Source organism: Nomascus leucogenys, chromosome 11 (genome assembly GCF_006542625.1).
Source record: "Nomascus leucogenys isolate Asia chromosome 11, Asia_NLE_v1, whole genome shotgun sequence".
NCBI lineage: Eukaryota > Metazoa > Chordata > Mammalia > Primates > Hylobatidae > Nomascus > Nomascus leucogenys.
The window spans coordinates 23149934-23175591 of record NC_044391.1 but is presented as its reverse complement, the minus strand read 5'-3'; the positions used below and the strand labels follow the sequence as shown (position 1 = coordinate 23175591).

General features: G+C 40.2%; 1 protein-coding gene across 1 annotated transcript in view; it reads left to right on the top strand.

Moving 5' to 3' along the window:
- The window catches only part of CDK6 (cyclin dependent kinase 6), a 240859-nt gene that overhangs the window by 162498 nt on the left and 52703 nt on the right, over positions 1 to 25658 (top strand). Inside the window, exon 5 of the mRNA XM_003252459.2 lies at positions 12519 to 12628. Coding sequence (XP_003252507.1) covers positions 12519 to 12628 — 110 coding nt within the window. The remainder of the gene's footprint in view (positions 1 to 12518; positions 12629 to 25658) is intronic.

The window sequence follows — 25658 nt, the reverse complement described above, 5'->3', positions numbered from 1 at the left end:
ATTGCTTTCCTAATTTGCGACCACACTGTCCAGGACTAACGTGGTACCTCATAGAGTAGACATTCACATGATGAATTGACTGGAAGCTTACTTTGACCTAAAGGCTTGCTGTCTAGACCTTTTTTAGGTAGATCTGCTTAGACATAGATAAAATGGGGAAGAGGTATACGACTCAGTAAGAAATGGCAAGTGCTACTGATAACACAAAAGGTCAGAAACCTGGATTGCTGAATTCTACCTTTGCTGGTCCTTCGGTGAGTCATTTTCATCCCTCCCCTGACACAAGTACACAGCCCCCCTGTTTACTGAGTGGCTGTCTTCCCCCAAGATGCCTTTCGTCTCTACTTGGAGGGAGCACCCATTCAGCTCATTTTCCCTGTGCCTTTCATTGCCCTGTGAGTCTTCTTACACATTCTCTGAATCTAATCAGGTTCAGCTCCTCCCTCCACAGGATCATTTCCTCTGTTAAAGATACATGATTACTCAAAGATATTAAGTTATTATGGGACAATATTGTCCTCATATTCTCCAGTCTAGGGGATTACCTCTATCCATCTTCAGCACTGCCACTGGGAGTTTCCTGTGGTTCATTCATGTATCTAGCTATCAGATAATTACTGAGCACCTTCCATGCATGACACTATAAATGCATTGTGGCCAAGAAATGGAAAAGCTATAATGCAAGATAGAAGGGGTCAAGTACTATAGAAGTGCAGTGGAAGCTCAGAGAAGAGCCATTACTTCCAGCTAGGAGATCAGGAAAGGCTTTGTGGAGGAAGCAATATGTGAGCAAGGCGTGAAAGATGGGTAGGACTTGGACCTGCAGAGACTCAGAGAAAGAGAATCCCAGAGAGAGAATCAGAGAACCACACCAGCAATAGCAGGTGATGGGACATCCACATATCTAAAGGGAGCCAGTGGCCCCATGTGAGCCAAGGCAGCTCTAGGTGTGAGGAAATACAGCCCTCCTGCTGGTAATGGATGCATCAGAGCAGAGGTGAGGACAAAGTTATTGGCACAGCACTCCATGCTGTGAGACTCTCATCTTTGTATTGACCTCAGACATTTTTTTGCCATATGTCAAAACATCTCCTTCTGGGCCTTAGATTACAAATGGGTGAATTTGAGATGACTCCATTATTATTTTATGGGTATTTAATGCTTTTTTTTTTTTTTTTTTTGAGACGGAGTTTCACTCTTGTTGGCCCAGGCTGGAGTGCAGTGGTGTGATCTCGGCTCACCGCAACCTCCGCCTCCTGAGTTCCAGCGATTCTCCTGCCTCAGCCTCCTGAGTAGCTGGGATTACAGGCATGCACCACCATGCCCGACTAATTTTGTATTTTTAGTAGAGACGGGGTTTCACCATGTTGGTCAGGCTGGTCTCGAACTTCTGACCTCAGGTGATCCGCCCTCCTCAGCCTCCCAAAGTGCTGGGATTACAGGTGTGAGCCACCACACCTGGCCAGTATTTAATTCTTAATAGTTTCCATAACCCGTTAAGGTGTTATAATGAGAAGATCGTGCTTGGCAGAATTTGAATTCCAATTCTTTATAATATTCTTCATTTAAATATATAATTTTAAAAAACTAAATTATGGCCAGGCACGATGGCTCACACCTGTAATCCCAGCACTTTAGGAGGCCAAGGTGGGAGGATCACTTGAGGTCAGGAGTTCGAGACCAGTCTGGGCAACATGGCAAAACCCTGTCTCTAAAAATACAAAAAATTAGCCGGGCATGGTGGCGCACGCCTGTAATCCCAACTACTGGGGAAGCTGAGGCAGAAGAATCACTTGAACCCAGGAGACTGAGGTTGCAGTGAGCCAAGATCGCACCACTGCACTCCAGCCTGGGCTATAGAGCGAGACTCTATCTCAAAAAAAAAAAAAAAAAAAGAAGTAAACTTTGCAACTCTGAAAAGTCAGTGAAATTATCACTAGTTTTGATTTTCACTTCACAAAACCATACTAGTTTTCTATAGGTAGAAAAACATATGTATTAGACAGTTTTGTATTGCTCTGATGCAAATAAACAGATTAGAGCACAGTTTAGAAAACCTTCACTTTGACAAAATAAAGATTCTGAAGTATTTCAAAGATTATATTTATATTCCTTATAAACCGTTATCTATGTTTGCATTTGAGACATGTTGTTGAAGTGGGCCCAAGAAGGAGAATATCACCACACTGGAACAGTCCATAAGTAATTACTAAACCAAAGGACAGCAAAGATATTTAACGATAACGTTCTTGGGTCCGTAAAGTATATATGTTTTTTTAAATCTTCATTGCCATTGCCTTATCATTTAGGGAGTCTTAAAATGTTAACAGAGGACACCTTATCGATTACCCAGTCCAAACATCTTCTTTAACAGATGAGAAAACTGAAACTTGGAGAAGAAGTTGCCACCCACGCCAGTTTCTCCATCTATAAACAGGATGTATCAGCCAGGATCCCAACAAGAAATAGATGGCACACTCAAACTCAAGTAGTTCAAGGATTTCTTGACACAGGCGTGATTTGCAGAGATGTGGGTTTAGGAGAACGCGGGGGATGGTGCTGGGACCTGAGTCTTACTCGCAGTCAGTTCATTACCATTCTCAGGCCCTAGAAGAGGGGAAGCAGTTACTGGAATCCAGGGGGAAGAAAGCAAGTAGAGCAGGCTTCTTGAGATGGACATTGACTTTGTGATGGCAACACAGGCAGTTCTAGACAGCTTTGCTGGGAGGAAAATCAAAGAGTTGAGGATCCTGACTTCATGCTTCTCCTTCTCTCTGAATTCCTGCCGAGGCTTCCCATTGGCCAAAACCAATAAGAAACTGGAGGCATGTGGCAGATATAGGTCCATTTCTAGGGCAGAGACTATCTGGAGCAACAAAAAGAAGACATCCAGCACAGTGTTCATACCATGCTTTTCTGCCATTGTGGCCATATAATGAGGATGAATCAGATAACGTCTAATTTTTTCAAGACCTTGGTGAAAGGGTACATGATAAAGGATTGTTAAATATAACGTCAAGTGAGAGCGGTTTACTCTGAAATGTATTTTAAGTCAGAGTTGGCCTTGGCTGTACTTTTTCTTATACTATTATTGAACAGGTTCAAAAAAATGTGAATAGAGATCAAAGCAGTTTGAACAGATACATCCACTTGTATTAATATCCTTGAACTCCCCCCTGCCTTCTGCTCCCCCTCCTGTTGCCACATCCATTCAGCACCTCTAGAGGCTGCTAATACATGTAATGATTGTAATAAACATCGTATTTGCTTTGGTTCCAGCTGGCTGCAATCACCAAACTCTGTCCGTAATTCCTATTGTCTTTGCTTACTAGACAACTGCATTGTTACCATTAGTAGCGACTTTCGTTATGGATTTCTAAATGTTGATCTTTATAAATTGCACTCATTGTTTTCCTCAACATGTTTTAAAATTTAAATTTACCATTATATTTTGTTTTTAAGGATATTTAGAGTTATTAAACAGAGATCTTCTGGTAGAATTGATTATATTGTTGAGAACTTTCATGCACTAAAACCTTGAAACAACTTTATTGATATTATTCATTCTTTATAAAGCTTTCAAATAAAAATAAGCTTCTGCTCATGCATGACTTAAACTGGTTTTAAGTTCAGCAGTCTTCCATCAGAAGTTTTTAGAGGCACAGAAGTATAATAATGTCTAAGCAAAGGGAATTTGTATTTTACTGTCAGGAAAATTTGTTGCAATTTGTTCTCAAAAACTTGGATCCAGATTTAGTTGCAGTAGATATTTTAAATCCTATGAAATTACAGAAGTTGTCATAATTTGAGATAATTAAAATTACAGTGACTTAATGTAGGGACTGAAAGACTGTGGTTCAGAGATTATAGAACAGCCAAGTAAATTAACAAAACTGGGGATGCTCTCATGATATATAGAATAATATTACATAAACCAGGAAATAACTATTAGAAAATGCTATTCTTTTATATCTATTGCAAAATATAGTCATTTGTTTTCTTTTTTTTAGAGACAGTCTTGCTTTTCACCCAGACTAAAGGGATACAATCTCACTGCAACCTCCACCTCCCAGGTTCAAGCAATTCTCCTGCCTCAGCCTCCCTATTAGCAGGGATTACAGGCGTGCGCCACCACACCTGGCTAATTTTTTTTATTTTTAGTAGAGACAGGGTTTCGCCATGCTGCCCAAGCTGGGCTCAAACTCCTGACCTCAAGTGATCCGCCTGCCTCAGCCTCCCAAAGTGCTGGGATTACAGGCATGAGCCACCACGCCCGGCCCAGTACTTTGTTATTTTTAAATGTAGGCCCAGGTCATTGATGGGGTTCTTTTATTAGAGAATTAACTAGAAATGTAAGTCTTGAACAATTTATACTTTCTTTTGGAATTGAATTCCTCAAAGATTGAACCAAAAATGATGTCTCTTTAGACAGATGTTGATGGTTTAAAATAGAGTGTAAGCATAAAGTTAGTCTAATTTCACTCTCACTTGGTTACAATGATTTACACAGACTAGAGCAAAATCTTACGGATAAAAACGAGATATTTAAATTTTAGCTTTCATTGAAGTTATTAAATGTGAAGTGATGAGTAGATGTCATATCATATAGAGAACTGGAAAGTGATGGAAACGCTTTTCTTTTTTTTTTTTTTTTTTTTTTTTTTGAGACGGAGTCTCTCTGTCACCCAGGCTGGAGTGCAGTGGCGCGATCTCGGCTTACTGCAAGCTCCGCCTCCTGGGTTCACGCCATTCTCCTGCCTCAGGCTCCCTAGTAGCTGGGACTACAAGCGCCCACCACCAGGCGTGGCTAATTTTTTTATATTTTTAGTAGAGACGGGGTTTCACCGTGTTAGCCAGAATGGTCTCAATCGCCTGACCTTGTGATCTGCCCGCCTCGGCCTCCCAAAGTGCTGGGATTACAGGCGTGAGCTAACGCGCTCTGCCAGAAACCCTTTTCTTAAACAATTTTTAGGGAAAGCACTTAACCCTCAAGGACAGCTGAGCTTTTGAGATTTGTAAGCTGTTATAAATTTTTACATTAAGATATTTAAAAATAAATTTAAAATTGTTTCCTGTTGGTTTTTTAATTACAACCTGTATCTTTGCTCCTTATTTTGTGGATGTTTGGAGTGCTGAGTTGGTGCTATGTTGCAAATTGAAGAAGGGGCACAGGGTTGAAATCAGACAGTCCTGGTAAGAATCCCAGTTCTTCCAAAATCTCAGCTAATGACTCTGCCCAGCTTACTCAGCCTCTCTGAAATTCAATTTTCTCAGCTGTAACATATGCTTACTGACAGCAACTGACTAACTCGTGACGCTGAAATAACCATCCAGAATCTCTTTTCCTTTCCACCTTCCACCCTCCATGCTGCCATGTTTTTGTGGCAATTATCCATTTAAAGTTTGATGTCTGTGTGTCCTTACAGGCATTTTTCTATTTTCATTTTTCATACATATAATCTACCCACACAAAACTTTTTAACAGAAATTGGAATATATTTCACACAGTTCTGAAACTTATTTATTAACTTAATTACTGTATCATGGACATCTTTTCTATGTGAACAGGAATGAGCAAGATGGGAACTATCTTATTCTTTTTGACGACTGAATAATATTCCCCTTTGGGTAATTATTGTGGAGTAAACATCCTTGTGAATATCTTTTTGTGTACTAGTATGAATATTTCTATAAGATAAATTTCCATAAGTGGAACTCTGTGTTGGGGGTGTGTGTGCTATTAATTTTATAGATACTGTCTATAAAAAGCCTTCTAAAAAGGATGTGCCAACTTGCAGGGGTTTGGGGTTTGTTTGTTTGTGTTTTTGTTTTTTGTTAGTTTATTCACTTACTTGAGACAGAGTCTCACTCTGTCGCCCCAGCTGGAGTACAGTGGCATGATCATGGCTCACTGCAGCCTCGAACTGCCAGGCTCAAGCGATCCTCCCATGTCAATATTGAGTAGCTGGGACTTCAGGCATGCACCACCACACTTGGCTAGTTGTTTAATTTTTTTTGTAGAGACAAGGTTTTACTATGTTGCCCAGGCTGGTCTCCAACTCCTCCACTCAAGCAATTCTCCCGCCTTGGCCTCCCAAGGCGCTGGGATTACAGGCATGAGCCACCAAGACCAGCCCAAATTGCAATTTAAAACAGTTTTTCGATATGATGGCCGACCCCGAACAGTGTCATTCTGTTCATTCCTGCAAATCAGGCAAAAAATGATACCTCTTTATTATAATGGGTTTCTTTCTATTTCTTTCCTTCCTTCCTTCCTTCCTTTATTTATTTATTTATTTATGTATTTATTTATTTATTTTGAGACGGAGTCTCACTCTGTCGCCCAGGCTGGAGTGCAGTGGTGCGATCTTGGCTCACTGCAAGTTCCGCCTCCCAGGTTCACGCCATTCTCCTGCCTCAGCCTCCTGAGTAGCTGGGACTGCAGATGCCGCCACCACGCCTGGCTAATTTTTGTATTTTTAGTAGAGACAGGGTTTCACCGTGTTAGCCGGGATGGTCTCGATCTCCTCTCGTCATCCCCCTGCCTTGACCTCCCGAAGTGCTAGGATTACATACGTCAGCCACCGTGCCCAGCCTTCTTTCCTCCTTTCTTTAATGAGGTTATCTTTGATAGTTTTTTTCTTTGTGAATTGCCTTTTTATATCTTTCATGTATTTTTCTGTTGTATGGTTTTATTTCTTACAGATTTGCGCAAGTGCTTTAGGGAATATGGATGTGTATTCTTTGACTTTATATGTGTTTTCTCCCAGCCTTTATATATAGTGTTTTTTGCTGAAGAGGGTTTCAATTTTAAATAGCTGGATCTGTGACTCTGCATCTAAGGTTTCTAGATTTACAATCATGCTGAAAAAGTCCTTCACGTCCCAAGGTCCTCTGCTGTTTTCTTTTAGTACATTTTTCTAGTCCTACTTCATACATTTAGATGTCCCATGAATTTTTTTTATATTTTATCTGTATGAAATTTTAAAAGAAATTTTATCTACATAAAGCAGAGATCAAACTTATTGTCTTCCAAATTAATGGCCACTTGTCTTGCTTTCAATTTCAAAAAATTTTTTATTTTTAGAGAGAGGGGCGTCCCTATGTTGCGCAGGTTGGACTCAAACTCCTGGGCTCAAGTGATCTCATTGCAGCCTCCTGAGTAGATGGGTCTAAATGCACTGGCCACCCACCTGGCTTGCTTTCAATTATCGAAGTATATTTTTTTTCAACTAAGTTGAAATTTGACCACCTATAAGGATTTTAAGCCCCATAAATATATCGGTCTCTTTCTGGACATTTTGTTTTCTTGATCTGTTAGCACCTACGATTTTATTTGCTACTTAACATGCCTTAGAGTATATTTTGGTATCAAAGAGAAAATGCCCCTTGTTCCTATTTCTCAAACTATTTTTGGCTCTTCTTAAGCATTATCCTAACAAAGGCTCTTTATTGTCAAATTTCTCCCCAAATCATCGGGCTATCCTAAATTTTTATGTTAATGCAGGGATGACTCTTATCTTTATAATATAGCCTTTTCCCATCTTAGCCATGTCTGTATCACCATTTATTTATTTTTACTTTATGTTCTTCAACAATAGTATATCATTTTCTTAATAGGGATCTTGTAAATTTCTTTTAATTCCTCAGTGTTTTACATTTTTTTGTTACTAGTATGAATGGGCTTCTTTTTCCATTTTATTTTGTGACTGAATTACTATGAATTGTGTATTTATTTTATGTCATATGTCTACCATAGTCTCAATTTTTGTTATTTTGATAATATTTTTGTTACCATAAATTTTATTTACCAAAAACATAAGGCCAATGTGCATAAGGCAGAAACCCTCAGAAGTACAAAGAGATACTGGGGGAAGGAAAACAGAAACTTAACTCTCTTTTAGAGTTTGACAAATGAAGTATAGAAAAATATAAGTAAGGATTTATATAAGACAAACTCTTATCAATAAAGAACTTTACAAAGAGAGTACTTTCATTACACTCCCAGAACAGAAACCAAGTATATACATCATTGTAAAGAAAACAACAATAAATCCTACCAAGTAGAAATTGTACAGATTATAGTCTCTGGTTGTAATTCAATAAAAGTAGAAATTCAGCCATTTAAAGATAGCCATAAATAACCTGACCATATGGACATCTTAAAACACTTTTCTAAATTAAAGATAAGTTACATAGTATTTAAAGATGAGCAAAAATGAGAAAAGTTTATCTACAAATATGTAGTTAGCATTTCATTATTAATTAAAATTGAAAAGAAATGAGCTAAATTTTAACTCAAAAAAAAACCAACAACAACAAAGAAATTAGGAGGAGAAAATTTTAAAAGATAAAAATAGAAATCAACAAATTATAAAATAAAACAATAATCCTCCCAAAATGGAAATAAAATTATGTCAGTTTTTTTAAATAAATAATATGGCTAAACTTCTGACAAACCTGACAGATATAAAGAGAAAACAAAAATTTACAACATTAAGAAAATCAGTATAACCAAGGAAACAGATGAAATTAAAATGATTATAAGAAATGCTATGTTCAAATTTAAGTCAATACATTTTTAATTCTAGATTAAGGATGTTCGTAGGAAAATCCTTTATCATTACCCAAATTGGTTTCTAAAGAGGTTGAAAGCTGAGCAGACTAATTACCAAGAAGAAATTCAAAAGACCGTTAAAACACACTGCTAACAAAGATCCAGACAGCTCTATGAGCGAGATTGTTTGACCCTCAAGGAACTGATTATTCTTCTGTTATTTGTACTATTCCAGAATATAATAAAGATTGGAAGCTTGAATATCCCTGATAGCAAAACATGAAAAATTAACACAATAAAGAAAACTACAGATCAGCCTCATTTATGAATATAAGTCAATATCCTAAATAGATACTAGCAAGTAGAATTTCAGAGTGTCTTAAAAGAATAATACACAATCAGAAATTATTTATTCCAAGAAGGCAAGGATGCTACAATATTGGGAAATCTGTTAATGTAACTAATATGTCATTAATAAAATAAAGGCAAATGATTATATGGTCATTATTAATAGACATTTTAAAAAGCATTTGATAAAAATTCATTCTACATTTTGAGTGGTAACTAAATTTTAAAAGGAATAGACGGAATTTCCCTAACATATCAATATTGTTATTATGATTTTGACTGTCTGTACATTTATTTATCATAATAGGTATAACTGACTAACGTATTGAAAATGAAGACAGCCTTACTAAAGTTTTTTAGTATGGGTAATCAATCAGAAACCAGTTTCTTGCTGAGCACAGTGGCTCACACCTGTAATCCCAGCATTTTGGGAGGCCGAGGTGGGCAGATCACCTGAGGCCAGGAGTTCATGACCAACCTGGCCAACATGGTGAAACGCTATCTCTACAAAAAATACAAAAATATTAGCCCGGTGTGGTGGCGTGTGCCTGTAGTCCCAGCTACCTGGGAGGCTGAGACACGAGACTCGCTTCAGCCTGGAAGGCGGAGATTGCAGTGAGCCAAGATTGCACCATTGCATTCCAATCTGAGCAACAGAGCAAGACCCTGTCTAAAAAGAAAAATGAAAGAAATAATATTTTCCTTAGAACAGCTTAAAATAAGGCTGTATTCAGATTAAACTTTTCTTTTTATGTTGCTAGACTTTATTTTGAATTGAGGTAGAAAGATAAGTGTGTGCCCTCATGATATCTGTGTATTTCTGTCAACCACTCAAGTGGAACCTTACGGACAGTTTGCACCTGCAGTTTTGTTTACAGTGTGTCAGGGAAGCAAAGAAGTGTTCCTCCAGCTAGAAATATTAATAAAGCAGAAACAAGTCATGTAACGAAAACTAAACCCCAGTATTGGACACTCTGCTTAGCAAAAACAATACCTTCCCTTTTGGAAATGACTGGTCATTGAATTTTGCCCAGTTATCTTTCTAGGAATGATTGCCTTTAAAGGATTAATTTGACAGGTGTTAAACCCTTATTGTTGTGTTTACAGTACTGTGATAGGCGTTTACAGATATAAACATAGATTAAGGCAGGGCCATGTCCTCAGGAACAAACCATATTATGAACTATGTTACAAGGTATGATTTTCAGATAGCAGCTGGTGCTGCATCAGGGTGGTGCTGGCATCTAGGCGAGGCCTTGTAGAATAGGTGAAATTTATGTATGTGGAGAGGAGAAAGAAGAGTTGCCCAGGCTAGGAAAATGATACAAACAAAAGCATGGAGACAAGAGCAATAGGATATGCTTGCATCATCTAGTGGTGTTCAATCATAGCCAAGGGTGAGGATTAGTTGAAGAACTTAAAAAAAAAAGAAGAAAGGGCAAGGCACAGTGGCTCACGCCTGTAATCTTATCACTTTGGGAGGCTGAGGCAGGCAGATTGCCTGAGCTCAGGAGTTCGAGACCAGCCTGGGCCACATGGTGAAACCCCGTCTCTACTAAAATACAAAAAAATTAGCCAGGTGTGGTGGCGTGCGCCTGTAGTCCCAGCTACTCAGGAGGCTGAGGCAGGAGAATTGCTTGAACCCGGGAGGCAGAGGTTGCAGTGAGCCGAGATCGTGCCACTGCACTCCAGCCTGGGCAACAGAGCAAGACTCCATCTCAAAAAGAAAAAAAAAAAGGAAGGAACAAAAGAGGAAAACTCCAACCCAAAAAGTTCAGCCCACAGAAAGTCTAATTCATTAGCACAAGATAAGACCTATATACCTATATACAAAACTTGACCCATGTGTGAATTCAAAGCAAAATATGTTAGATGAGCTATAGAGGGGGAACCTGTCAAGAATCTTTTTCCAGTTTGATGTTGCCGTATAATCACCTAAAGACTTAAAATGGTCATTTTATTATCACTCATAATCTTGTCAGTTGACCGGACTCAGCTGGCAGTTCTGCTCTGTGTGACATTGTCTGGGACTGCAGTTATATGGGAGGTCAGTTGGCTTGAATGTCCAAGATGGCTTATTTGCAGGCCTTCAGCTGAGAGCTCAACTGGGGCTGTCAACTAGGGCATCTTCATGGGCTTCTCACAGCATGACAGCTGGGTTCCAAGAGGTAGCATCTCAAGAGAAAAGGCCTAGGCTCAGGCTTCTTATGACCTAACATTGGTAGTCTCAGACATTACTTCTACCATATTCTGTAGGTCAAGTAAGTCACTAAGGCCAACTCAGATTCAGTGGAAGATGAATAGAATCCATCCCTTGATACGAGCAACAGTGTGTGCAAATAAGGAGAGAAGGAAATCGATGGCAGCCGCCATTTATTGAGACTTGCTACTGCAATCTTAGCGCACCAAGTAATATAGCATCAAAATATATAAAGCAGTATCTTAGAAAATTTAGACAGACATCCATAATAATACAACTAGACAAAACAATAAGGATAAAAGGGATCTGAATAATATAAAATTCTGATGTAGTAGATTTATATTCTGAATTCCTTATCTGACAATAAAGAATACACCTCCGAGGTATCCATAGACTATCTGCCCGTTCCCCCACAAAAGGAATCACTTGAACCCCCTCTGTGACTCAAATCTGCAGCCTTAACATGGTATGCTTTCTTCAGCCCTCAACCTGGGAGGAAAAATTACAGTTGTGTTTGTTTCATCTATTACTATACGCTGCTCTGTATTAAATGAGTTTCTTTTCTTTTTGGAATCCCTTCCTCTGCCTGGCTTTTTCACACATGATATGAACAATTGTGTTACACATTCTCTCTTAAGTTCTTCCCCATTTTTTGCTTCTTTTCTGAAAAGAGCTGCGTGGAGAGGGGTTTTACTTTGATTCCCCAAGCTGTCATGGTAAGAGCAGTTTTGACATGTTCTGTAGACTTCAGGGACACCATCCAGCAGCCCTGGCACCATCTTCATATATGTGTGTGTGTGTGTGTGTGTGTGTGTATACAGCTTTTGGCGTACAAGTGGTTTTGGGTTACATGGATGAATTGTATAGTGATGAAGTCTGAGATTTTAGTGCCCCCATCACCCAAATAGTGTACATTTTACCCAGTATGTAGTTTTTTCTCCTTCACCCCTTTCTCTACCCTCCCCCTTTCTGAGTCTCCAAAGTCCATTACACCACTCTGTATGCCATCATCTTCTAATTTGCCAATAATGCTGGCCTGGGGATTGAGCTGTAATTGTTGCCATCACCTGTTTTCCATGTGTTATTTTTTAAAGGCCCTTAAAGGGGGAAAAAAAAAACAGTTTCTAAGTTTAAAAAAATTTTTTTTGGTCTTTGCTTTCTGAAACTCATGTTATTAGACCATCCTACTTAGACACAGAGTCGGAGGTGGGAACCCAGTTTGTGGGGCTGATGTAATCTCCTGGCCTGTCAGTGATGAGTCCTATTTACCTATTGCTTCTAGCGCAGTGTCCTTATATGATTTATAGGAGTTCTTTCCGAACTACATCTTGTCATTAAACCACCAGGTTTAGTGAGGAGTCTAAGCCAACAGCCACCTTCGTCAGTAACACTCGGATCCGCTTGCCGTTGCAGGTCGTCACGCTGTGGTACAGAGCACCCGAAGTCTTGCTCCAGTCCAGCTACGCCACCCCCGTGGATCTCTGGAGTGTTGGCTGCATATTTGCAGAAATGTTTCGTAGAAAGTAAGAAATACGTTTTGTTTCACTCTGCTTTCCTTGAAAGGAGACTGTGGATCTTTGTGAATTTAAGTGGCAGCATGGCATTTCTGTCATTAGGGGTCATGATGGCCAGATCCATCTACCCCAGGCTACCACTTACAAGCCTGTCCTGAAACCGCCTTCTCAGTGCTTACAGTGTTGTTTTATATGACTGTAGCTTGCAGCTTCTGGAAACTCTGCCTGGGAAGGAACACCCCACTGTTCTTATAATTTACATTGTTTTACTGGTGATGATAGGACATGGTGAAAATAACACATATTTTCGCATTTTTTTAGTGAAGAAATATCCTCAAAGTGGACTTTATCCGTAGGAGGAGAACCAAGGCTGTTAAGTATATGAAAACTTTTTTAATGGAATTTCGATAGTGAGAATAGTTGAAAAAAACAATATTTAGGCTGAAAAAGAATAGGCAATGGGGATGTCAGTGCTACTTCGGAGCACTTTAAATGCTGCCATGTACAGGAGAGATTAGACATATTCAGGTACTATAGAGGACAGAAACAAGACCAAGGATACAGAAATTACAAAAAGAAAGATTTTTGTTAAAAGGGGTAGAAATCTAATGATTAGACAGTTATCTGAAGAGTGGATTGGGGTTTGTGAGAATAGTGAGTTTTCGTTGTGTGTCTAAGAAGAGGCTGGACCTCCACACACTGGTGATGTTTCAGTAGCATTTATAGGGTTGATGCGTAGGCTAGATACCCTCCAAGTTCCCTCTGAGAGAGCATGTGATTCGTTTGTTTGATTTTCAGGTCACAAGAAATAGCCAAATAGTATAATAAAGATCTGCCAGGAAAATAATCCATACGTGGGTACTAAGTTCAGCCTAGTCTAAATTAAACAGAGAACCTAATCATAATCTAATCTTTTTTTCTTTTCTGTTTTTATTTCCATGGGAAAAGGTGAGTTAAGAAGCAGTATATTCCCATTGTATCTTTAAAATGTAGCTCCATGATAGCTCACAAGGAAAAGAAGTGGTCAGCCATTGCTTGCTTGTTGTTTGGTTGGTTTTAACCAAACAAAGTTTTGTGCATGTAACAAATTTTTTGAACTATTGCTAGTACGCAGCAAGTTCATCTGTGGCTCATAGGATGGGAGATCATCGCAAGGAGATCAGAGTAAACAGATGTTTAATGCAGCCGTACCATGTGCCAAGCATAGTGTCAAACCTCTTCTTTTATGCTACGTTTCTTAGTCCTACCAATAAGAAAAAACTGAGATGGAATGGTACATTTATTTGTCTAACATTAGGCAGCTAAGAAGTAGCAGGGGTATGAGTCCAAAGGAAGCTTGCAAGTTCTATTCCGGCGTTGCTTTTTTCCCAAGGAGGGGAGGGAAAAAGTAATATTGAAATCAGCTGCAGTGTTTGCCAAACAGGCTAAATTAGTGATTTTGAAAGTGTGGTCCCTGGACCAGGAACCTCAGCATCACCAGGCACCTTGCTGGAAATGCGAATTCGCAGGCCCCACCCCAGACCTACTGGTTCAGAAGTTCTTGGGCTGGGAGCCAGCAACCTGTGTTTTAACAAGTCCTCCGATCCTAATACAGCCTCCAGGATAAGAACCCCTGGGTTGGATGACAATATGACCAGGGATGGGCAGTCTTTAAAAGTCTGGCTCCCAGGCCTCTCCCTTGAGATTCTGATTCATTACTGGGCTGGGGCCAGGAATTCTTATTTTTAAAAGTAACTTCAGCAATTCTTTTCATCCAACAAGTGTGGAAGACACTGGGTTAAAGGCTTATGGTTAGAACCAAGAATAATTTACTGTCAATAGAGCAGAGTAGGAGTTAAGACAGTCATTCTACTTCATCCCAGGAATAACTCAGTACAGCCAAGAGTTGATTACAGAAATGCTTATTGGAATTATCTTTATGTGTCTAGAATAGTCTCAACTGTAAAGATAGAGTCCTTCAACAATTACAGACTTGGATACTAGTCATGCTTGATGCTAAAAGTCAATTTTTTTAAGATGTTAAAGGAAAGATAAAATTTGATATATGTAGAATTAAGTTTCTCTACTAAGGAATTTGCTGTGTGTTTAAGTATAGGCGATCTCCATTTGTGGAACAAATTTTATTTTAAAGCGTTAAAAGCATTTTCCACTGAAGTGATAAGTGGTCACTGGATTCCAAGCCTAGCTTGCAGAATCCTCTACGACCTGGAACATATGCGAAACGCCCGTTGTACTAATTCATCAAAATTTTTTCTTCTATGGGAAAATTCATTCTATGTTCCAATCCAAGACTAGAGGAATACTTATCTCTCCATCTCAGCATTGGGACTGAGAAGTAGGACTCAGATATTGGAAGCTCAGGGGAGGGCTCCTTTGATGATAGTGGCAACAGTCTGCCTCAGTTTGCTGGAAAAGTGACACATTGGGTAGAGATCCTTTGGCACTTCAAATGTGCACATAAGAAAATACCCTTTCTCCAGAAGCCTTGCACAAAGTTGAGAAATAATTGCTTGAAGGAGGAAGCAGTATCAGAAACCAGGTCCATATGCCTTTAAGGCTGAAAGGATAGTGAATCCAGGCCAATCATACCATCCCTCCTAGGGTGGGCACCCTGTGTCCTTGGTATTTCCTATGATACCCCCCAGATATCCACGTGTCCTGCTTCTTATGCCAGATGAGTTCTGGGGTCCATCACCAGCTTGACCTGGTTCTGACTTGACTCCTGATTCAGTATTGACCCAATTGAGACTTCACAAGCCATAGGCTCTTAAAGCAGACTTATTCATTGCTTTAGGCTAATCCTAAATCAGGGAATCCTAGCATTTTTTATTTTTTGTAGAGATGAGGGTCTCACTATGCTGCCCTGGTTGGTCTTGAACTTCTAAACTCGGTACCCACTTGATGCTAAGGCAGTAGTTACCAAATTTTGTCCTTTCTTTATCACCTTCGTTGTTTTTGCCATATTCTTATGGGACTGGTACTATTATTTACTTAGGTTTTTTTTACTACTCTCTATCAGTTTACTTTTTTATTTAGCCTCATCCTAAACAAAAGTACAGTCATGTGTTGCTTAACGACGGGGTTATGTTCTGAGAAATGCATTGTTAGACAGTTTTGTCATTTTGCCAACACTATAGAATGTACTTACATAAACCTAGATGGTATAGCCTACTACACACCTAGGTTATATGGTATAGCTTATTGCTCTTAGGCTGCCAATCTGTATGACATATTATTGTACTGACTACCGTAGGCAATTGTAACACAATGGTATTTGTGTATCTAAACATAGAAAAGATACAGTAGAAATATGGTATAAAAGATAAAAAATGATATACCTATATAGAATGCTTATCATGAATAAGGCTTGCAGGACTGGAAGTTGCTCTGGGTGAGTCAGTGAGTTAGTGGTAAGTGAATTGAAGGCCTAGGATGTTAACTGTACACTACTGTAGACTTTATAAACACTGTACACTTAGGCTACACTGAATTTATCTAAAAATATTTTTGTTTCTTCAATAATAACTTAACCTTGGCTTACTATAACATTTTTGCTTTATAAACTTTTTAAATTTTTTGGCCGGGTGCAGTGGCTCACGCCTGTAATCCCAGCACTTTGGGAGGGTGAAGCAGATGGATTGCTTGAGCTCAGGAGTTCGAGACCAGCCTGGGTAACATGGCGAAACCCTGTCTCTGCAAAAAAGACAAAAATTAGCCAGACATGGTGGTGCATGCCTGTAGTTCCAGTTACTTGGAAGACTGAGTTGGGAGGATCACTGGAGCCCATGAGAGGCAGAAGTTGCAGTGAGCCATGATCACACCGCTGCACTCCAGCCTGGGCAACAGAAGGAGGCCCTGTCTCAAAAAAAAAAAAAAACTTTTTAAATTTTTTAACTTTTTGATTCTTTTGTAATAACACATCTTAAAACACAAGCAAGCCAGATGCAGTGGCTCACTGTAACCCAACACTTTGGGAAACCAAGGCAAGAGGATCACTTGAGTTTAGAAGTTTAAGACCAACCAGGGCAGCATAGTGAGACCCCCATCTCTGCAAAAAATAAAAAATTAGCTGAGCATGGTAGCACACATCTGTAGTACTAGCTACTCAGGAGGCTGAAGTGGGAGGATCACTGGAGCCCAGGAGTTCAAGATTACAGTGAGCTAGGATGATGCCACTACACCCTAGCCTAGATAACCTTGTGTCTAAAAAAATAAATAAATAAACACAAACACATTGTACATCTATACAAAATCTTTTCTTTATATCCTCATTCTATAAGCTTTTTTATTTTTAAATTTTTTATTTTTTTACTTTTTAAACTTTTTTGTTAAAAACTAAGAAACACACAGATCAGCCCAGACCTACACAGAATCAGGATGGTTAATATCACTATCTTGCCCGTCCACTTCTTGTCCCACTGGGAGGGCTTCAGGGGCAATAACATGCATGGAACTGTCATCCCCTATGATAACAATGCCTTCTAGGATACCTCGTGAAGGGCCTGGCTGAGACTGTTGTACAGTTAACTCTCTTTTTATAAGTAGTAGTACGCTCTAAAATAATGATAAAAGTATAATATATTAAATACATCAACCAGTAACATAGTCTTGTATTAGCAAATATTATGTACTATATATAATTATATGTGCTATACTTTAATATGACTGGCAGCGCAGTAGGTTGTTTACACCAGCATCACCACAGAGATGTGAGGTGAGTAATGCACTGCACTAGAATAACGTTAAGATGGCTAGGAGATAGGAGTCATTCAGCTTCATTATAATCTTTTAGGACCACCCTCACATACGTGGTTCATTCATTTTTGACCAAAACGTTATTATGAGGGTCATGGCTGTATATAAAAATCAGAGATTTGACCAGTTATTTATTTGTCTGATACACATTAGAATAAATATATAACCATTAAAACTATTAAGAAAGTTCATGCATGTTCATCCCCTAAATCATCTCACATGTCACCAACAGTAATATGTCACATGTTGGAAACCCTATAACAAGTGTTCCATTCAGTCTTCAATTAACTTATGGAGTGACTGTTGTATGCCAGGCCCACTTCTAGAGGGGTGACTTAAATACTAGTAGAGAAAAAATTCATTGCCTGCACTATTAGTTAATTAACCAGAGCTGGGATAAATGCTGTGAAGAAGTGTAGAGTACTGTGAGTGGGTATAATGACAAGTCTGTTTTTGGAGAGGGAAGATTTCTCAGTGGAAAGCCAGCAGTTGGGATTAACCTTCTTTAGAGGTCACATCCTAGTTGTTTATTTAAAATCTTTGAGGAATAGTCATTTATGTGTCAGCCAGGCTCACCATCCTCCATAACCTAGGGAGAAGAAAAGAAGCAAAGGGAGTTACCGTTTGTCATGTGACAGGCCCATGCCTTGGCGGTTGGGGGTTGGGGGTTGGGGGCACCTTCATGTGCATCATCTGCTTAAACCCCTATTCTGAAGACTTCTTTCCAGAGCTTACAGATAATGAACTAGAGCCTTCCACAAGGAGGGTGAATAACTTGCCCATGGGCATACAACAATCAGATGACAGAGCCAAGACCCCATGTCTGCCTGACTCCATCGCCTTTGATTTTTCTATTCTGCTGGGTTTCTGCCATTGCTGTTGTTTGATCTACTAGGCCATATTTTTTTCTGGAATGATTTGTGTATTACTATGATATAGCAGCAATGATATTTTAGAGTGGTCAAGAAGCAAATCACACATGTATTTAATAGCTTTGATTTAGAATCTGTCCTATATTGGAAAGGTTGTCCAATTCTCTGTCATATTATTAAGAGGTGCATGTCTTTTATTCAAAAATGAAATACCTAGGAAATATAAACTCAGTAAAGAGAGTCATAGGGCAGATGGTTGACAAAGAGCCAGAGAGTTTAAATATCATCTGTCACTGTCATCTGGGTTGAATAACTGCCCACACTGGCCCACAGAAGCATTCTACAAAATGGGTAAGAGCTACATTTTTTATCTTTCTCCTTTAATTCTTCATCCAGAGTAACCCATCGTTACTCCACATTGAATTGGATTTTAATACTAAAAAAAATTGTTATGAATTCAGTTAGTGGACAACTAGTCAGCTTAAAGGATGAGTTTGGATGGATGGATGGATGGATGGATGGATGGATGGATGATTGGATGGTTGTGATAGATTGATTTTTAACTATATAGCAAAATAAATTCACAGTGTTAACTCCCCAGGTATCTATGGGTTGCCTTGTGATCCTAGTTAGAACTATTATCTGTAGTTTGAAAGTTATGGGGTTTTCCAGGTTACAGCAAAGTCATAATCTTATGCACATTTAGAAAATAAAACATGTGGCCAGGCACGGTGACTCACGCCTGTAATCCCAGCACTTTGGGAGCCCAAGGTAGGCGGATCACGAGGTCAGGAGATCAAGACTATCCTGGCTAATACAGTGAAAACCCATCTGTATTAAAAATACAAAAAATTAGCTGAGCATGGTGGCATGCACCTGTAGTCCCACCTACTCAGGAGGCTGAGGCAGGAGAATCGCTTGGAGGCAGGAGAATCGCTTGATCCCAGGAGGTGGAGGTTGCAGTGAGCTGAGATCGTGCCACTGCACTCCAGCCTGGGCGACAGAGCAAGACTCAGTCTCAAAAAAAAAAAGAAAGAAAAAATAAAATAAAACATGATTCTTTGAATATGAAGATTGTGGCAAGCAGATAGTAATTCTTAGAAGTTCCGAGTTGCCAGCCCTGCCAGTCCCTAGCTAAGAAATGCCAAATGTCACCAGGAAGAATATAACAAATAGAGTCACTGTTAGAAGGAAACAAACAAGGCTTCGTGATTGGTCATATATTGCCTCTCGTCTGGTGGCCTCTCTAGGCTTGTCGTCATTGATTTCTATGAATTAAACACCAGTAGCTGAGAAACTGACAGTGAAACTGTCCTTTGTGGGTCAGTGGTCAGTAAGCAAATGTCTTTAAAATGTCACTGACTGCCTTGCCAATTTTCCCATCGGTTACTGTGTTGGTGCCTCCCCATAGTTAAGCACCCTCCCTAGTGACATCCAGGAAATGAGGTCCTTCACAAGCTGACCTGAACACCAAGGTGCCAGAAGGCACGCCCTAGCCTGTGAGAAGAAACCCATCATTTCAGGTTAGGTCAAAACACGTACTTGGAAACCAGAGCACTTTAGACTTTCAGATTTCTTACCTTTTCTTGGATATTTTCCTAGACTCTCTTTTTTTTTTTCTTCCTTTAAAGAACCAACTAAATAGGAAGATCTCTTTTTTATTATTATAATTTTTTTTTGAGACAGAGTCTCACTGTGTCGCCCAGGCTGGAGTGCAGTGGCACGATCTCAGCCCACTGCAAGTTCCACCTCCCAGGTCCACGCCATTCTCCTGCCTCAGCCTCCTGAATAGCTGGGACTACAGGTGCCCGCCCCCGCACCCGGCTAATTTTTTGTATTTTTAGTAGAGATGGGGTTTCACCGTGGTCTTGATCTCCTGACCTCGTGATCCGCCCACCTCAGCCTCCCAAAGTGTTGGGATTACAGGCCTGAGCCACCACGCCTGGCTGGGAAGAAATCTCTAAAAAGCATTTTTATGAGTGAGGAAATAATCCAAGATGGTACCCAGGAAAAGGTCCAGTTTTGGTTGAGTAATGCAAACAAGGTAGTTCTAAGTAAGAACAAATTAATACTTTTGTAATGTTATTTATACTGATTTTTTAAATTCTTTTTTTTTTTTTTTGGAGACAGAGTCTCGCTCTGTTGCCCAGGTTGGAGTGAAGTGGCGCAATCTCGGCTCACTGCAACCTCTGCCTCCTGGGTTCAAGCAATTCTCCTGCCTCAGCCTCCTGAGTAGCTGGGACTACAGGCACACGCCGCCACGCCCAGCTAATTTTTTGTATTTTAGTAGATACGGGGTTTTCACTGTCGTTGCCTAGGCTGGTCTCGAACTCCTGAGCTCAGGCAGTCCGCCCACCTTGGCCTCCCAAAGTACTAGGATTACAGGCGTGAGGCACCGTGCCTGGCCTGATTTTTTAAATTCTTGATGTGTATTTTAACATGAATTTGAAAAATGTATTTGTTTTCATGACATATATTGAGAAGCCACCACCAGACCTGGCCTTTCCCTGTGGGGGCATCTCTTGGTCCTCCACCTTCCCACTCCAGGGCACCTCCATTCTCATATCGTAGGTCTGCCTGTTCTGTGGTCTTTACCACAAACCAGATTTTATCTGCTTAGTTTTCTTCTAACCATTCTATCACATATCATATACCACTCTACCCTTCTTCCCTCTTACTTCCCAAGCCATTGCTTCCCTCTTACTAACAACTGCTGGTTTATTACTTCCTCCCATGTTCCCATCCCTGTTCCTAGCCCCCAATACCTCCCCTCGCCGACTCTCTCCTTCTGTTACTCCTTTCAGATCTGACTCTTGGAATCCTTGTCACATAGGAAGAAGTTCCTTTCTTCCCCAAACTTTTAGTCACAATCTTCTTCAAGGTAAATAAAACCAGGCCTGTTTCTGTAGGTGCTCTTTCCCCTCAAGAAGGGAATTGCAGTGTCTTTAGCTATCTGCTTCTTGGGGGCACAATTCTGCCAAAGCCTCCCAACTTCTCTTTGCAATCCTCTTACACTCCTGTCTCCCCAGTCCTAATGGCATGACCTGGAGATTTTCAGGACCCATGATTTTCAAGCAAAGAGTCACTACAGAGTAAGAGTAGATGTTACTGACGGAAGTGTTTTGCACATACGTGGAGACAGAGCAGTTTGAGGGTCTTGATTGACTCAGCAGCTGCATCACTCAGCTTGCACTCTCCCTGTCCCCCAGCCTATATGCAAGCATTTAGTGACCCCCGTGAGAATTAATGTTTTCTTCTCCCTTCTCATGACACTGTACATTAGGGGCTTCATCATCCAAACGTTCCACCACTGAAAAGAAAGCTCTACTTAGAGACAGAAATAAGAGCAACTAGAGCACACGTGCTTGTTTAACACTTGCACCTAGGCTTTTGGTGGGCATGTTTCCTCCCCTCCAGCTCCCCTCCTTTGGTCTGATACCCACTTCCATGCCAGGATTCCCTTCTCTTCCCATCCCCATGATCCTTAAGCCCCAACCTACTTCCACACTCCCAACCCAACATTCAGCCCCATCTCCAGTTAATTAAGATGAGTGAAGCCCTCAAAGTGAGCTCCTTTTCTCTTTCAGTTCAAAAATCTCTCTTTATCTTCACCTTCTCCTTCCTTCCCTCCAGTTTCTGAGAAGGATGCATTCTCCCTGCTTACAAGGCAAATCTCCCTTAACCCTTGCTCTTGTTCCTACCCTGCTTCTAGGTTCTCACTTCATCCATCATCCCTTTCTGACTTGCCTCGTAAGAGTCAAATCATGCCCTTGTCTCTCCATTCTGGAAAAGATCTCATTCCCCTCTGTATTCCCTCAGTCTTTCTCCTTCCCTTCATGCCCAGACTTCTTGAAAGAATAGCGTCTCTACATGTAGCCTCCACTTCTTCTTCACTTGCTCATTTCTTCATCCCTTCCAATCATAAAAATAATAGATAACATTTATTGCACACTTACTGTGAGCCAAGCTCTGTACAGTTGACCCTTGAACAACATAGGTTGGAACTACACAGGTCCATTTATATACAGATTATTTTCAGTAAAAGTTACAGCAAGTAACTTTTACTTGTGCCTGCCTCTCCTATCTCCCTTTCCACCACTTCCACCTCTTCCACCTCTGCCACCCATGAGACAAGACCCACCCCTCTTCTTCCCCCTTACCCTCAGCCTATTCAATGTGAAGATGAGGAAGATAAAGACCCTTATGATGATCCACTTCCACTTAATGAATAGTAAATATATTTTCTCATTCTCATGACTTTCTTAACAACATTTCCTTTCTCTGGCTTACTTTATTATAAGAATACAGGGTATAATACATATAACATACCAAATATGTGTTAATCAGCTGTTTGCTATTGGTTAAGTTTCCAGTCAATAATAGGCCATTAGTAGTTAAGTCTTAGGGGAGTCAAAAGTTACACATGGACTTTTGAGTGCACAGGGGGTCAGCACCCTTAACCCCCATGTTGTTCAAGGGTCAGCTATATTTGGTGCTTTAAAATACACAGTTTCATTTTAATCTCAGAATAACTTTATAAGAGGTACTGTTGTCATCCCCATTTTACAGGTAAGAAAACTGAGGCCCAAGAAGAGGCTTTGAACCAGGGTTATTTGACTTCAGAGTCCTCCTGACACTTAAGCTGCTGTGTTAGAGGTTGATGGTGACCTCCTCATTGCATCCAGGGACCTCCTCTCCATTCTCATTTCACTTGATGTCTGCAGCATTTGAATCTGGTGGCGCCACTCACTCCATGAAAGCCTCCCTGTCCTCACTGTTGGTAAAAAGCACACTTCTGGGTGCCTCTGCCCATATCCCCTTTTCTGGCTCTTCATCTGCCTTCTCCCAAACCTAGGTGTTTACAGAGAGTTCTATCTAGATAAGATATAGATGACCCTCAGATGGGCTCCAGGGCCAAACTGCAGTTTCTTAATGAACTGACTCTTCCACCAACCACCTCACAGATACCCTTTCTTCACTGAACCCATCAAACCAGCTTCTCTTACCTTCCCTTTTTCTGTTAATGGAACCCCCATCCCACAGCCCCCCAGCTGGGTCCTCAGAATCACCCTGGAATCATCTTCATCCTTCTGTATCCAAGTCCTGTGGATTCTGTCTCCATGGGGCCCCTCCAATCTGGCCTGTTTCCATCATGACCTGCATCTCACTAATGGAGGCTCACCCAGTAACCTGCCAATCTGTCTCCCTGTTTCCTGCCCATTTGTGTATTTATGATAAATTAATATTCTTATTATCACCGTTTTTCAAAACCTTGCTAAGACTGGTGTAGGATCCTTGGCTCTCAAGACCATTTGAAAGAAGGCTCCAACTCTATTCTGGCTGTTGCATATATTATTCTCCAAGATGTCACTATTAGTGAAAGAGACCTACCTTTTGGCCCCAAAACATGCCTCAAGGTTTTTCTCCTTAGAACCCTTGCTCTTCTCTTGTCCTGGGTGCCCAGCTTTCTCTGTCATCTTTCAAAGGTAAATCTAGAAGCTGCTTCTTTAACGAAGAGGCCTGAAGCACTGTACTGTGCTTACAGTAGCCCCATAGCATTGTGTCTGTACCTATGTCAGAGCACTTTCCTGAGCCACTGTCTTTCCATGCACACAAGTTGTCCACCATAGCTGAGGCAATGATGTAATGCAGAGCACAGTGTTGTTTCTTAGGAACCGGACATCTAAGAATGGGTTCCAGCTCTACCCCTACCAGCTTTGCCACTGAAGGCAAACCATCAACCTCTGGAGCTTAGCGTCTTTACCTGTAAAATGGAGAGGCTGGAATTCAAACTGTGCTTCACAGTTCTTAGATCCCCTTCCTATGTATAGTTCAGAGAGTTCTCGGCCCTTCTTGTTCCCACACTCAGCTTTAATCAGAGTATCTTGCTTTCATCTTTTTTCTCTATTGGGCTTCTGAGATTTAAAAGGACCCTAAAACACTGGAACAGATGATGCCCAAGATTCACTCCAACTCTGATATTCTTTGAGAAAGCCATATCTTGGTCATTTCTGAAACTCTTACTATGTCTAATATGACTAGTGTTAATATGGAAGTATAAAATGTGAATATTGTCTTTCCTGTACTCCCCTCCAAAACTCCCAAAGATATCCCCCTGGATATACTTCCACTTCTTCCTTGTTACAAATTCGAGAGAGAGAGAGAGAGAGTTTATAAATGCATGAAATACATAGGTACACATGTACATCTGTAATTTTCTCTCACAGAAATGGGCTTACCCGATACTCTTCTGTACATTGCTTATTCGCTTTATTTTATTATAATATGTCAGTACCTAGAGATTTAACTCATTTTTAAACAGATTAATAACTGTCAGTTCATTTATTTCATAATTTAACTAACTTCTTCTTGATGGACATTTAGGGGTTTTTTTTGTCAAAAAATACAAACAATATTTACTGCAAACAGTGTTGCAGTAAAATCTTTGTGCTTATTTTATGGAGCATTCATCCAGGTATTTCTGTACAGTAAATTCCAGAAGTGAAATTACAGGGTCAAATGACATGCAAATTTTTAAAATTGTGCTAGCTAAACCAAATTACCCTGCAAAAAGTTTCAACTAAACTCTGTCTTTAGCTTGAGGTGGGAGGTAGGATTGAGATTCTCAAAGATGAAGAAAGGTTGTCAAGAGTAAAGCAAGACAAGAACTCTTATGTAAGCCTTGCTACCTTTTCTACCACTACATTAAAATAATATCAAGTGGAAGTTGGACATGGTGCCTTACATCTGTAATCCCAGCAGTTTGGAAGGCCAAAACAGGAGAATCACTTGAGCTCAGGAGTTCGAGACCAGTCTGGGCAACGTGGTGAGACCCTGTCTGTACGAAAAATAAAATTTAAAAAAAATCAGCTGGGCATAGTGATGTGCTCCTGTACTCCCAACTACTCAGAGGCTGAAGCAGGAGGATCACTTGAGCCTGGGAGATGGAGACTGCAGTGAGCTATGATTACACGACTGCACTCCAGGCTAGGCAACAGAGTGAGACTGTGTCAAAAATAATAAGTGGAAAACATAAGTGAATATGGTAATTTTATAAAACTTTTGTTAAGCTTGGTTTGATGCATAAGAGGTGTCTTTCAACTGTAAAATTCACTGTGGGTTTCCTTTTTATCAGTTGGGTAGCAATAGGGAAGGAATCAACCTCATTTTGTCAGTTAAAAAAAAATTATCTCAGATCACATCCCAAGCAGTTTTTCAGACCAGTTTTTTTTCAGTGCACAGGCAGTTCAAAGATTATTCTACAGAATTTCATAAGTGCCTAGGCTTGACGAATAATGTATATTGAGTTATGATATTCCTTCCAGGCAGAATTTGGGTCCTTCATGTCATTTTTCCTTCTTAGTCACCAGTGTTCATGCATCATTACTTTGGATGCCTTCTAGGTCTACTCC